The following is a 15,230-nucleotide window of genomic DNA, read 5'->3' on the forward strand; positions in this document are numbered from 1 at the left end:
GTGATATTCAGGGTGTTGGGGCTGTCAGGGGTGGTATACTCTACTGTATCCATTACCTTACTATGACTATCTACAACTAACATCTATCTCTTATCAGTAAGGGGATATGTTATATGCAATGTTTGTTAATCAATCTACTTTTATTACTCTTATGTTCCACCAACGTTACTGCTACTATATAATATAAAATTATGTCTAGTGATTACCCGAATTGTTACGTATGCTAAGCGGATCGAGGATTGCCGTTGGGGTACCTCAAGCCTGTTTGTGTCCATTATATGCACTGCAAAAAAAAAATAATAAAAAATATAAAATATATATATATCTATCTAGAGTGGAAGTTTCTGGGGCCCATGTAGCTTGGACCCAATCATCACCGTATATGGCAGCATAACCTATGGCTCCTGCTGTGTCAGTCCATATTACTGGAGAGTTGTCTGATATAGGTGGAACAAATAAAGATCCTTAAATCCCTACCTGGATCATATAAATAGTTATAGCGTCATCATCTGGTAGTCCATGTAGAAGTGAAAGCAAGCTAGAGTTTAAGGCTCTGCCTTGACGAATAATCCTCATAGCGAAGTTGAGTGAACCTAGCAGTGACTGCAACTCCTTTCTAGTGCAGGACCCACAAGTGGCACAGGAATCAATATATGTCAGAATCCTATCTACTTTTTCCGGAGGCGAGCTAGCTTGCATAGATTCTGAATTTAGTGTAATACCTAGGAAAGTTATTTCAGTGTTGGGACCTTCCATTCTGTCTGTAGCTAGAGAAACTCCTAATTCCTTGAATAACAATATAGTGTGTTGTAGGCTGATCGGTATGGAGTAGTAAGGTTCAGTCGAGAGATAATCGTCAAGGTAGTGTATCACAACTGCACATCTGGACATGTTAAGTAGGAGCCAGATCAAAGTCTCTGCAAAAATATCGAAGAGTTTTGGACTACTTCTGGAACCGAAAGTCAACCTTGTAGCAAAGTAGTATTGATCTTCCCACTTAACGTCATGCAGATGCCAGAGTGATTGATGTATTGGGAGTAGTTCAAATGCATTTGTGATGTCTGTTTTGCTCATCCAAACTCTCTTACCAGTGTTGATTATAGCTTGTATAGCATTGTCTATCTTTGCGTACTATAAGAAGTCTTCTGAAGGTATTTATGCATTTAACATAGTGGTAGAGGAAGAGTGAGGGGCTGAAAAATGAAAAATGTGTTTCTTTGTTATTAAACTTTCCGGTGGCTATTCCTAGGGGATTTCCAAGAGGTGAAGGGTGGGGTAGTGAAAGGCCCTATCATGAAACCGTTATCAATCTCTTTATCAAGGAGTGCCCATAAATGAATTGGGTCTGTGATCCTGATTGTAAGTTGGGGCATTCTAGTATACCTGTGGGGAGTGCAACAAAGCCAGTGTGAAAACCAGAAGAGAAACCAGAGATTAGAAATTCAAGATGTGAGGAAGGACGATCAGTCAAGCAATGGTGCAAATTGAGTACGTTTATTGATGTTAGAGATTTTTTTTTTTTTAAAGGTTTGTTAGGACACATGGTTTTAGCATGAGCTCTAAAACATAGTGAGAATACATGATATGATAGAAACATTTAAATACATAAAGGGAAATCACCAAAGTAAAGGAGGAGACTATATTTAATAGAAGAAAAACTACCACAACAAGAGGATATAGTCTTAAATTAGAGGGACAAAGGTTTAAAAATAATATCCGGAAGTATTACTTTACTGAGAGGGTAGTGGATGCATGGAATAGCCTTCCAGCTGAAGTGGTAGAAGTTAACATAGTAAAGGAGTTTAAGCATGTGTGGGATAGGCATAAGGCTATCCTAACTATAAGATAATGCCAGGGACTAATGAAAGTATTTAGAAAATTGGGCAGACTAGATGGGTCGAATGGCTCTTATCTGCCGTCACATTCTATGTTTCTATGTTTCTATGAAGGAGTCTGCAGGCGCTGTAACCGCAATCCCGGCATTAATGGTGTTACACGCTTGTGCTTTCCCCAGAAAAACAATTGGTCTTCCCACATTATCTTTTAATTCTTTTTTGAGCTGGACTAGTTTGGTACTTTGTACTAGCATTACTGGTAGAAGGTACCGCAACATTGTTGGGACAAACATTTGTTACATGGGTGGCTTTAGAACATATAGCACAAACTGGTGTTTTAAGTCCCGTAACATTTCTGCAAAACAGTTCTGTGTCTAGTTGGCTCCAGTCGGTATGGACATTAAACTGGGCCTGTGCTGCAGTGGCTTTTGCTGAAAATGACTTATGCCTCCGTATTTCTGTATATTTAGGTCCACCAGTTTGTGCACGTATAAACAAGTTCCTCTCTATGATGAGGATAAGATGAGCAAATCATGTCCCTAAATAGTTCAAAAGCTAATACAAACTCTGTAATATTCAATTTCTTGAAACAGTTCAGCTTTCCTGGCAGTAGCTGGAAAGGGAATGTCCCTTCTTTTAAGTTCTGCTGTAATCTTGGGTATTATCCATGATCTATAGCTGGAAGCTTTGCTGGCTACTACGGTCTGTCTTGTAGGGGTAATATATCTGGTCGGGGGGCTGGTAAGTGAAAGGTTGTCTCTGTGTAGCAAAGCATTAGACATACTATGGGTGTAAAGGAAACAAATTGATTATCAATATGAACATGATATGTATGAAGTGAACTAGCTAACTAAGCTAGTGCCAAGTGGTGAAATTATATTACTTTTTAATATATATATATATATAGTTTGGTGACAGGTGAGGCCCTGTTAAATGAGAAGTGGCTTGAGAGGCTCTATCTATGATTTGGCTCGTAGGGGCTTTTTTGATGCCACAGACATAAGTGTTGGCCTCTCTGTGACATTTACAAGATTTAAGATAGATTGGCCATGACAGGTGAGGCCCTGACTATAATACAATGCTAGACTCTAACTATGCGTTAGGCCATTGGGCTTAGTACCTCCAAACATGAGGATGGGAGTGAACTGAGGTGAAGAAGCCTATGACAGTGTATTAAGTAGAATCTATTTAATTACTTGTGATGTTTATGGTTCTAGACCTAAATGGAAATTTAACATTAAATGATTGATTTTTTTTTGGGGGGGGGGGGGGGTGGGGGGAATGCAGGGCAGTATCACAAAAACTATATAAGGATTTTTTATTATGAATTTACAAATCAGGGATAGAACACAACAACCTGACAGGGAAGAGAAACCACACATACCATCAGTTATAACCACTGTATCATGAGAAGGAAATTGGAAACCAGTGAAATTGATTATAGACAGGTTTATATGAAAAATTAGCACAAAATGTAATTACTTATTTGAACTTGTATAAAAAAAATTTATAACCTACCTATTAATGATTTTATAAGATTTATAAGCTAGCACCAAAAACACCTATGAACATTTATTTTTTTGGAGGGAAGCAAGAGAAAAAATAACATAATTCTTTAACCTGAGCTATCATTAGGCGAGTGTTTAATACACAGACAATACTTTAATGTTTTAACAAAAGGAAATTCTTAAACACACAAAATGTAAACGAATAAGTTATTACAAGCATCTACTGCATTGAATTATAAGGCATTCAAATAAACGAATTAATAGAAACCACGAATGACATGTACCTGTTAATGAGCCTGGAAATTCAACGAATGGTTTGAACAGTAATTTTAATTACACAACTTCGTAATAACAGAAACAAACACAAATGCATTTTTGCAAACAGTTAAGGCACAAATGGAACTCTAAAATAAAACCTTAACTAAGTACGAATGGAATATCATGAACAGACGTATAAAGTGAATATGAATCCCATGAACATGGGGAATATGAGGTAGTGGCATTTGTATGTATGTATGAAAGAAACATAAGTAGATTTATTAGCCGAATGATAGACTAACACACAAAACATATTTATTTCCATGAAAGTCTAAATTGTATGCAAATGAATTGAAACAAACTAGTTATACAAAATGAAATAAATAGCGTTTGTAAAACCAAACTATTTACAGTTTTAGTTGCGACTTGCTGAAGTGACCACATTCGTATGTTTTAATACTCAATAAAAAAACAGATGTTTTAAGAAACCTAAATTTGTGCAGATACGTTGAAAAGCGTAATGACGTCAGAGGTCTGTGTGAACTGGAAGAAGAAACAGGAACTTACGAAAACGGCGACGGGTTTAAGTAGGCCGACAAACCCCTCCCACAATTTCGGGCTTACGCCTTCCGATATATATGTATCTGCCCACTATTGAAATTTCAAGGACTTAACATGAGTAATCACAAATACACAAAAATAAGTCCTGTTCTCATACTCCAACTACTCCTGGGCATCAGCAATGACCACAGAACACATCAGCCCCAATACATTCAATAAATGTTACTTGCGCACTATTTAAAATCCCTATGCATATTTATATAAATGAAGGTTTTAGTTCCATTCCAATGGACATTAGATGTAAGCCCACTTGCCACGTCAAGGCAAACCTCTTAAGTGGGTCCTACACTAACAATTCACCTTGCTTGCTTAAGCTTAAGGCAAAAGAAAAAATCCAATAAGACAGAAAATGGTATTTTTATTACTCTTAATAGGGAACACATGGGATGGGCGGCAGCACAGTAACATGGCTGTGTGATACAAAACCTAAATACAAATACACAAAAATAAGTCCTGCACTCATACTCCCACTACTCCTGGGCAGCAGCAATGACCATAGTACACATCAACCTCAATACATACAATAAAGACCAAAGAAAAAAAAGTTACTTGTGCACTATCCCAAATTCCTGTGACTAGATATATATAAATTGAGGTTTTTAGTTCCACTACAATGGACATGGCCCACCTGCCATGTCAAGGCAAACCTCTTAGGAAGGGGTTTAAAAAAATATAAAAAAATATCCTGTCTCATTGGAAATTTTCTTTTGCCTTAAGCTGAAGCATGCAAGGTGGGAAGACTTGATGGGCCGAATGGTTCTAATCTGCCCTCACATTCTATGTTTCTATGAATTGTTAGTGTAGGATCCATATAAGAGGTTTATCTTGATGTGGCAGGTGGGCTTACATCTAATGGCCATTGGCGTGGAACTAAAAACCTCCATGTATTAGGAATTTATCTTTCATCTGCTTGCCTAAAGGTACAAATGCTAATGACTGGTCAATTGTCCAATTTAATGACACAAGTCCTAGTTAGTCATTTGTTTAATTACAAGCATTCAAATTCACTTGTCTAGGTGCAAGCGCTAGTGACTAGTCAATTGCCCAATGTAATGGTACAAGTGCTACAAGTGTTACAAAAAAAATAAAACCCCTTACATGATATTACACATTATGTTGGGCATGTATACAATATATAGGATGAATCCAGCTAAGGGAGACAAAATAGAATATAGTGCAACACTGTGGAGCCCAAAAAGGGGGTTATATATGTGCCAATGGGTCACTCACACTGTGAGTGACCCATTGTGAGTGACCCATTGGCACATATATAATCCCCTATTTGGGCTCCACAGTGTTGCACTATATTCTATGTTGTCTCCCTTAGCTGGATTCACCCAATATATTGTATACATGTTGAATTGAAGATTTGAGGAGATCTTCGGGTTAATCCTAAAATAAAAGGGAAGTTAAAGCTTTTATACATTGCTCTATGCACCTTTAATTCACTGAAGCACTTTATTTGCAATCTGTGCATTTAAAGGTACAGTCACCTTACTAATTGTGATATAGTGAAAGATTTCTTTTGTATTTTACATTATATTGGGGAGCTCCAGTACCTTAGACCCATGGTTACAGATGAATTATATATGCTTCAAGATTAATTGTAAACATATAAAATCACAATTTATTGAATAAGCCTCATGCAGCAATGACAATGCTAAAACACACTTCTCTAGTCACGGTATGTTATTGTCAACCAAGAATAATTTGGAAAGCTTACTGGCTAAATCACACTGGGAATATATATGTATTGCTTTTTTTAATATGTATGTTATTTAGTAATCAACTGCTGATCTTCATAACTCCGGCAAAATCCATGCTGACTACGCCAGTATGTTGTGGTTCATGGTTTTGGATTAATTAGCTTGTGCAATTCGAAGGGTTTCACAATAACTATATTGTAAAACTTTTAGGAGCACCAAGATGGCGCCCAACCATGTGCTTCAAAGAGCATAAAGATGGTCACCAGCCATGTGTCCTGGTGTAACCTAGTTACACTAATAATAGACATCACCTAGTTACACTAATAATAGACACCAACAAAACTACTGGAAGCCCACATATATTTGCAAACATTCAAAACCAACCCTTTAATTTTGTACAACAATAATTTAGATTATTAGCTGCTTCAGGTAGTTTGGCAGAGATATATCCTAACAGTTAACCCCCAAGTGACAATCACTCAAAGTGCAGCAAAAGATAATGTTTAGTAAAAAGATGTTAAAGAAAATATAGATAATATTAAAACATATTCTAGCTAAGCACTTGTAATACTAACTAGACAATTATCTTTTGCAGTACTAATAGTATATTTACCATGATTGCAGTTAAAATATAAAGACTATCCAAGCAATTTAATCTAAACACAAGTATAACAACTATCAAGAAATTATAGTTTTATACCTAACATCCCATGATCTTAGATGTAATGGAGACAGATAAAAAAAAAAAAAAAACATGTGCTGGATAAAAAATATGGGCCTAAAGCACATACTTAGATAATTAGTAAAATGCTGCTATCCCCAAAGCACTCCCCAAACCTCCACAAAACAGCTTACACAATAACCATAGTAACATCTCCATTCTTCTAGCCTACTCCCTTCCCATCAACCTGCCTCCTGACTCTGAACTGGTTTGTTAAAGCCATGCTCCTTTCAACAGAGCAAAGGAAAGTCCTTAATTTATTAACATTTTCATAATGGGATTCATGCAGGGAATGTCTGTTAAATGGTGAAACTCATTGGCTAATAATTTAGGGAGTTATTTTATCACTAATGCAATAGTGTTCCTTTAAACACATTTTATGATTTATTTTAAACCAATAAATAAATTGGAAATCTCTCAGAAAATAATAGCTTTCCATGGGACAGCTGTACTGATTAATCTCAGGAGTTCACAGATCAATTGGTAAGAGAGAATATAAAGAGCATTTTGGGGACAAACAAACTGCATCACAGCTTAAAGTAGCAACTGAATTCAATGACCATTTTCATATATGTTTCAAATAAGAAGTAGTGTGAATATATCTCATAGCTGCCTCAATTAGAAGAGCAAGGTATGTTTATATTTTTATTTGTTTACACGAGAAAGTCACTAAAGGTACAAAATGATTAGAGGGGTACAGGGCAAAAATTGCTGTTTAAAAGTAATCACTAGATATTTGCTTAGCTGTGAAACATGTTTAAATGTTTTATTTTTTAATGTTAAATGAAAAAAACTTCCCTTATTTTAAATGGTTTGCTGCACAAACCGCACAGGGAAATGATGTAGCAGTCTTAGGTGTCTTCAGAGTCTTCCACAAACATTAGATTAAAATATTATTACTGATTTTTGTTGTGACAACAAAGAGTGAATATATATTTCTTTTATGAATGTTCAGTTTAGTAGGTATGACCCTTCCAGGAATCCTGACAGCAGAAGTCATTTCTTTCTGTAGGGTTCTGCACATGTATTATATGAGCAATGTGTTTGAATTTTTTCTATTTTGTGAGAAGTACTGTCCTAAATCATACAATTCCCTGTTTAGTAAAAAACAATCTTTACATTTGAAATATCATTTTCTTACATCTTTAATACATTATAAGGTAATATTAGACTGAATAGTGAAGCTATCCCAAAATACTTGGTGAAATAACTTTCCTCTTACGCAGTAATTAGCATTTTAGCTAGCACTATTTATAGATTAAATTGTATTCCTTGTCAAATGTTTTAAATATTCTTAATATAGACTGCCACAGTATTTTTCACATTTTGTGATTTTAGGTACTGCAGTATTAGTATTTAATATTTCATATAACACTAAGAAATAGTTTGAGGTGTGTTGAGCCAGTGCCCTGTTATGACCTCAGGATGGGCAGTTTTTAGTCTCCCTAGGTTAAAAGTAGCAGCTAATCTCCTGGGAGATTAAAATCTTCAATAAAATCCTATTTAACAATGTAATTCACCACTGACAGAGAGATTCACCGAATTTGACATTTTGGAGTGTTGGCAAGTGTATTGCAAATTTTAAGGGTAAATCACATTAAGACAAATATCCAGCAATTTCACCAGATCAGTTAATCTTCACAATGCTAATTTTATGCAAATGTAAACTTTCACTTTGTACTCACGTAATAATTAAAACATTAATAAAAAAAATAGTTTGATTATATAAGTTTTTTTATATTAAAAAAACACTTTTTTTTTTATTATATTCATTTTATCCTTCATAAAGAACTCAATTTCCATGCATTTGTTATGAAAATGGAAACGGGTAACCAAACCCAGGTGACAGAATTTATTCTAGTTGGGCTTTCTCGTGATCGCCGGACTCAACTGTTTGTGCTCACATAATAATAATAACATTGATAAAAATAAAGTTTGATTATTTAAGATGTATTAAAATAAATTAAGAATAGCATTCTATTCCTTTTATTCTAAAAAGAGAATTAACTTTACATGAACTTTTTAATGACGATGGAGAACAGCAACCAAACCCAGGTGACAGAATTTATTCTAGTTGGGCTTTCTCGTGATCGCAGGACTCAATTGTTCCTTTTTGTTTTGTTCTTATTAATGTATGTGATAACCGTTTTTGGGAATACTGCTTTAATAGGTACAGTTATAGCTAGCCCTAATATCCACACCCCAATGTACTATTTCCTCTGCCATTTATCCTTTCTGGATTTATTCTACTCACTGAGCATTATCCCTAAGATGTTACTGGACATGGTTTCTGTAGAAGGTGGAAGAATATCAGTAATCGGCTGCATGATACAGATGTGTACATGCCTTTTCCTGGGACAGACTGAATGTATCCTTCTCGCTGTAATGGCGTATGATCGCTACATTGCAATATGCTTCCCCTTACGGTATACAGTCATTATGAGCTGGAAGTTGTGTAAGAACATTACCGTTATTATCTGGGTGGGGAGCTTTCTACAGACGAACCTTCCAATAATTTCACAGCCTCCTAACTTCTGCCATGAAAAACATATTAATCACTTTGTATGTGAGATCTTGGCCGTTCTAAGCCTCGCGTGTGGAAACATTTACCTCTTTGAAAAAATGATCTTTTTTGGAAGTTTATTTACACTTTTAGCCCCTTTTGCATTTATTTTTGTGACATATATTTGTATAATAATAGCAATATTGAAGATCCAATCTGTTGATGGACGGACTAAGGCTTTTTCCACATGTGCCTCCCATCTGACTGTAGTATGTATGTTTTATGGAACTAGTATGACCATGTACCTGGGACCAATGAAAAATGCTTCTGAAAAACATAAATATGTCACAATTATATATGGTACTATAACACCAATGTTGAACCCTTTGATTTACAGTTTGAGAAACAATGAGGTTAAAAAAGCTTTCACGAAAATATTTCCCCATAGTAATGTTTGAGAAAAAAATGTAATACATTAAAAGAAAAAAGTCTATGATTTTTTTTTTTTTTTGAAAGATATCTATAATGATAGTTAAAGAATTGGGAATTGTCTCCTTGAAAACTCCCCTGACAAATTCGGGTGTAATGTGAATGCCATGAATAAATATTTATTGAACATGAAATAAGTGCAAATAACAATGTCAAACCTATCTGTATGAAAACAAAAATCTCACCAGATATACAGTTAGTGAAAGTTGGTAACATTTGACAATGTGAGCTATAGAGGTTTCTTTCAGCAGAACTGCAATTTGGGCTGATCAGATCATTGGTCAAACTTCAGAATTCCAAGCTGAAATGTACCCTAATCTTGAACCAACCAAAATGCTGAACATTATAGTTTTCTTTGTGATTCTGAAAGCCACCCATGACCAAAAAAACGATGATTGATGGGGAAAAAAATATGGTTTTCACAGATCAAGTGAGAAGTGACCAATAGAGGTAAAAAAGCAGAAGTAGTAAAAAATTATATTTATATCATATATTTAATAAATAAAAATATATTAAATGAAAATATTACTCCTTCTGTTTCCTTCTATTGGTTACTTTTTAATAATATTATGCAGATATTTTTAAGTACACTGATTGGTGAAATTTAATCATCCTTTTTCTTCATCTGATCTATTAATTTCCAAATCATAATTTCGATAGCTGAGCCCACCTGACATATGGGCAAATTCAAGTGTCCCAAAAAATGTTCTATTTCGGGGGACAAAGTTCAGCCTAGCAGAATTTGCTTGCTGTGCACAAGTCTTATATCAACTGTGAAGCTATATCAAGGTACATATAAAGGTAAACCATAATAAATCCAGTTGTCTAGTTTCTTTAAAATCCACATAAAATGTCATGCTTTACCAAGTCATACACCTTTTTTTTTTTTTTTTATATTAACACATCTACATCCTATTTGGAAAAATAGTCCATATACATATTTGAATTTTTTCCTCGTCCAACTGCAGTATTTATTTTTTGTTTCATTTTTCTCTCACATATTTATCATATAGTGCATGATATCATCCTAGGATAGTATTAATATCAAATATTAGAGACGGTCAATGTCATCCAGAGTGGCCCATTTATGAGTACATGGAATTTAAGGGAGGTCAGATTACAAATTGTTCATTCTGGACCACATACAAGTAGGTATGTCATGCTAGAGAAATAAGGTATTGGAAAAGACTATATTTCTAAGAAGTAGAGAACCTAAAATATTATTTGACATATCAATCCTATTAGTCAGCCAAATTTAGAGCATTCAAACATTTCAGAGTTTGTCTATAAATGTATATTTTATATTGCTCCGCAAATGGAAAGATACAGTGTTTTAGAACTTAATTATACAATATTCTGCATTGTCGAAAATACTCTTCCTTATTTGCATTAAGGGGACTCTCTTTAGCTCCTTCAGCTTGCTGACTTTTATTGTACTTGCTGTACAGAACCCATTCCTCTACTGTAAGATATAATGCATTTCTTCCAGCCTCGAAGGTGGACCTCTTGTCTGCTGTATATTCCTACTAATTAACAGGTTAACACAGTTGCTAATACTGGCCCTGTATATATTTACAACAAAACAGTGTCTTTCACAACAGCACACAATAAAAGTGCTTGAATGAAGAAAAGTGCACATGTAGGTAATTGCACTATTCCTCCTTAAATAATAATACAGTGCTTAAGTGACCTAAAGTACATATATTTAAACTCTCAACTTCCCTTCTAGCGATGGAGTTACCTGAAGACCTCCTCAAATCTTCAATCAGTATAAATGCAATATATAGGGTTTGTCCAGCTAGGGGAGCAAGAACAATACAACATAGTCCAACACAGTGTAACCAAATATTGGTGTATATTAAGTGCCAATTGGCAACTCACACTTAAGAGACAAATAAAGACCCTTCAGACATGATTTGATGTAAATCTTCTCAATTCTTGGGTTTTATTGATGTCAGTCTCGTTCATGAAAAAGAGGTATATATTTATATAGTACGATCATGTCCCCTCTGAGGTGCATTTTTCTAAAAAAAACTTTGTTCCTAGCATTTCACATTTTTATCCCCATTACTAAATTTGGAGCTTTCCTCTGCATCTTTTCTAGTTCTGCAGTATGTCTCATTAAAAGTAGTGTCACATTAAAAGTGGTGACTGAAATTGCACTGCATAATGAAATGGGGTCTTACCATTGATTTGTAAAGAGTCCCAGAAGATTGGAAGTTAGCGAATGTTGTGCCCATTCACAAAAAAGGTAGTAGGGAGGAGTCGGGCAACTATAGGCCAGTAAGCCTTACTTCAGTAGTGGGGAAAGTAATGGAAACCATGTTCGAGGATAGGATTGTTGAACATCTAAAAACACATGGATTTCAAGATCAGAGACATGGGTTTACTTCAGGGAGATCATGCCAAACTAATCTCATTGATTTTTTTGGATTGGGTAACTAAAATTATAGATCAGGGTGGTGCAGTAGACATTGCTTACCTAGATTTCAGTAAGGCTTTTGACACTGTTGCACATAGAAGGCTTATCAATAAACTGCAATCTTTGAGTTTGGATTCCAATATTGTTGAATGGGTAAGGCAGTGGCTGAGTGACAGGCAACAGAGGGTTGTAGTTAATGGAGTATATTCGAAGCTTGGGCTTGTCACCAGTGGGGTACCTCAGGGATCTGTACTTGGACCCATTCTCTTTAATATTTTTATTAGTGATATTGCAGAAGGTCTTGATGGCAAGGTATGCCTTTTTGCGGATGATACTAAGATATGTAACAGGGCCTCACCTGGAGTATTGTACGCAGTACTGGAGACCGTATCTTCAGAAGGATATTGATACTTTAGAGAGTTCAGAGAAGGGCTACTAAACTGGTTCATGGATTGCAGGATAAAACTTACAAGGAAAGGTTAAAGGATCTTAACATGTATAGCTTGGAAGAAAGACGAGACAGGGGGGATATGAAATAAAAATGTAAATACATAAAGGGAATCGACACAGTAAAGGAGACCATATTTAAAAGAAGAAACACTACCACAACAAGAGGACGGTCTTAACCCCTTATCGCCGTTACGGTGTTCTATGCCGTCCCGCATTAAAAGGGCTTTAAAGCCGTTGCGGCGGCATAGAACGCCGTAACGGCTTTGAGCCCCTAGAGGTCCGGTGGACTTGCCTCCGCCGCGATCCTCTTCTGGATGACTGCCTGACAGCCCAGGCAGCCCTCCTCCGGCAAATGAGGCCCCCAGGGACCATGTGATCGCTCTCAAAGAGAACGTCAAACATAATGTATTTTAATATAAGTATATATTAGTATTAAAATACACTTAGAATGAGTATGTGGTTATTTGTATTTTATAGATAAATATAGAATGTCATTCTAAGTGTAATTTGTTACCAATATATATATACTAATAACAAAATACAGTTAGAATGAAATTACATATGTATATATAATTTATTTTGAATTTAAAACTTTTTTATTTATTATTGTAATTACACACTGTCAGGGTACCTGAAGTCTCCACCTCGGAGGAGGTTAGACTTCCCGACGTCCGTTCTCTCAGCGGGGCTGATTCATCTATTCCTCACAGCTCTCATAGTCATTCCCACGCCGGCCGTGAGAACCCCACTTCCTTTTATGACACGACGCTCAGGAGCCGACGCCATGACGGCAATCACATCCCGACCTGTCAATCTGGTTCGGAACAACGAATCAGGGCTCGGCAAGAGCTGAGCCGTGATTTAGAGAACCAGGGTATAAAAGAGGGATGTGGATAATGGTTCATTGCCCTGTCGTGGTTCTAGCTTGTCTGGTCCCTCAGGGCTCTTATGTTTATCGTTCTATCTGGTTTTGACTCGGCTTGTACTATCGTTCCTGTTTACCTCTCGTGTCCTTTGACCTCGGCTTTTCTCTCGCTTACCTGTCCTCTCGTTCCCTCGATCCCGGCTTGTCTCTGACTATTCTCTGCTTTCTCCTTACGTTAGTCCGGCCATTCTAAGGTCCAGTATACGTACATCTCTCCTGTTCGTACTCTGCGTGTTGGATCCCTGTCCCGATCCTGACATTACGACAGGGCCATGGATCCTGCAGGTACTAACGCTCAGTTTGGTTCACCTGACTCAAGGTTTGAAGCCATGGACCATAGAATGGACCAAATGGCTCTGGCGCTGCAAGCATTACTATCCCATCCAAGTAATCAAGCAGAGGAGATTCGTACTCCAACTATCTCTCTTGCTAACATGGGCCTAGAGGTACCCACGGGGGGAATTTCTTCCCGTATTACTTCCCCTTTACGGTATGGCGGTGCTCCAGATACTTGTCGTGGTTTTCTAAACCATATAGGAATTCATTTTGAATTACAACCCCGCGCCTATCCTACTGACAGGGCGAAGGTTGGATTCATAATATCGCTACTCATTGACAAGGCTCTTAGATGGGCTAACCCTCTGTGGGAAAATGATAATCCAGTAGTCTATAACTATAATGCATTCCTTACTACGTTTAGGAGGACTTTTGATCCTCCAGGGAGAAAGGCTAGTGCTGCTAGATCACTATTACGTCTTAGACAGCATAGCTTAACCCTTGTGGTTTATGCGCTAGAGTTCAGATCCTTGGCGGCAGAGGTCAAGTGGAATGAACAAGCCTATATGGACGTATTTCTGAACGGATTGTTAGATGCGATCCTAGACGAAGTTGCCACTAGGGATCTCCCTGAAAATTTAGAGGATTTAATTTCATTTATTTCTCGTATAGATGAACACATGAGACAGAGGCAGAACACTCGTGATTTTGGTTATAGACCTTCCTTAAGACTAACTCCCGCATTTCAGAATTCTGAATCTACTATTCTAGCTCTCCCAGAACCTATGCAGATTGGTAACACTCACCTTTCAGAGAATGAAAGACAAAATAGGAAAAGGGAGGGTCGGTGTATGTATTGTGGAGTAGGAGGTCACCTACGCCTTAATTGCCCTAACCTTCCGGGAAACGCTCGCACCTAAGTTTCTCCAGAGGACAGGCCTTGGGTGTTTCTATTTTGTCCTCTACATATGATTACAAGGATCATAGGCTACTAGTACAGGTTTCTTTAACTTGGGAAAAGGGAGCACTTAAAGCTATGGCATAAATAGATTCCGGAGCAGCTGAAAGCTTTATTGATCAAACTTTTGTCAAGAAACATGCTATCCCATCTCAGTTAAAGGAGACCCCCCTGGCCGTTGAGGCCATAGATGGTAGACCGTTGTTAGATCCAGTTATTTCTCGTGAAACTTTACCAGTTAAACTAACCATTGGTATTTTACACGAGGAGGAGATTTCTTTCATGCTTATCTCATCCCCTTCAGTTCCTATAGTTTTGGGGTATCCCTGGCTTAAAAGCATAACCCTACTATTGATTGGGAACAAGGTGAAATAGTCTCTTGGGGTCAGGGTTGCCAGAAAGGTTGTGTACAGAAAGTCTCACCGTTGTGCCTAGTGGACACATCTAGCAACTCTAACAAACCCACAGATTTACAGATACCTTCCCAGTATCAGGATTTAAAGGCAGTCTTTGATAAGAGGAAGGCTGATACTTTACCTCCACACAGGTCATTTGATT

At 36.8% G+C, this 15,230-nt stretch overlaps 1 protein-coding gene across 1 annotated transcript; it reads left to right on the forward strand.

Moving 5' to 3' along the window:
* The first annotated feature begins 8,680 nt into the window (after positions 1 to 8,680).
* LOC134586070 (olfactory receptor 2A7-like) lies at positions 8,681 to 9,610 on the forward strand. Its single transcript, XM_063441581.1, has one exon. It carries the CDS (start codon positions 8,681 to 8,683, stop codon positions 9,608 to 9,610), a length of 930 nt encoding a protein of 309 aa, XP_063297651.1.
* Positions 9,611 to 15,230: the final 5,620 nt, after the last annotated feature.

Source organism: Pelobates fuscus, chromosome 2 (assembly GCF_036172605.1).
Source record: "Pelobates fuscus isolate aPelFus1 chromosome 2, aPelFus1.pri, whole genome shotgun sequence".
In the NCBI taxonomy this organism is placed as follows: domain Eukaryota; kingdom Metazoa; phylum Chordata; class Amphibia; order Anura; family Pelobatidae; genus Pelobates; species Pelobates fuscus.

Bases quoted from the DNA above. Each gene is read 5' to 3' on its own strand.
- LOC134586070 (XM_063441581.1), top strand. From the start codon at position 8,681: ATGGAGAACAGCAACCAAACCCAGGTGACAGAATTTATTCTAGTTGGG.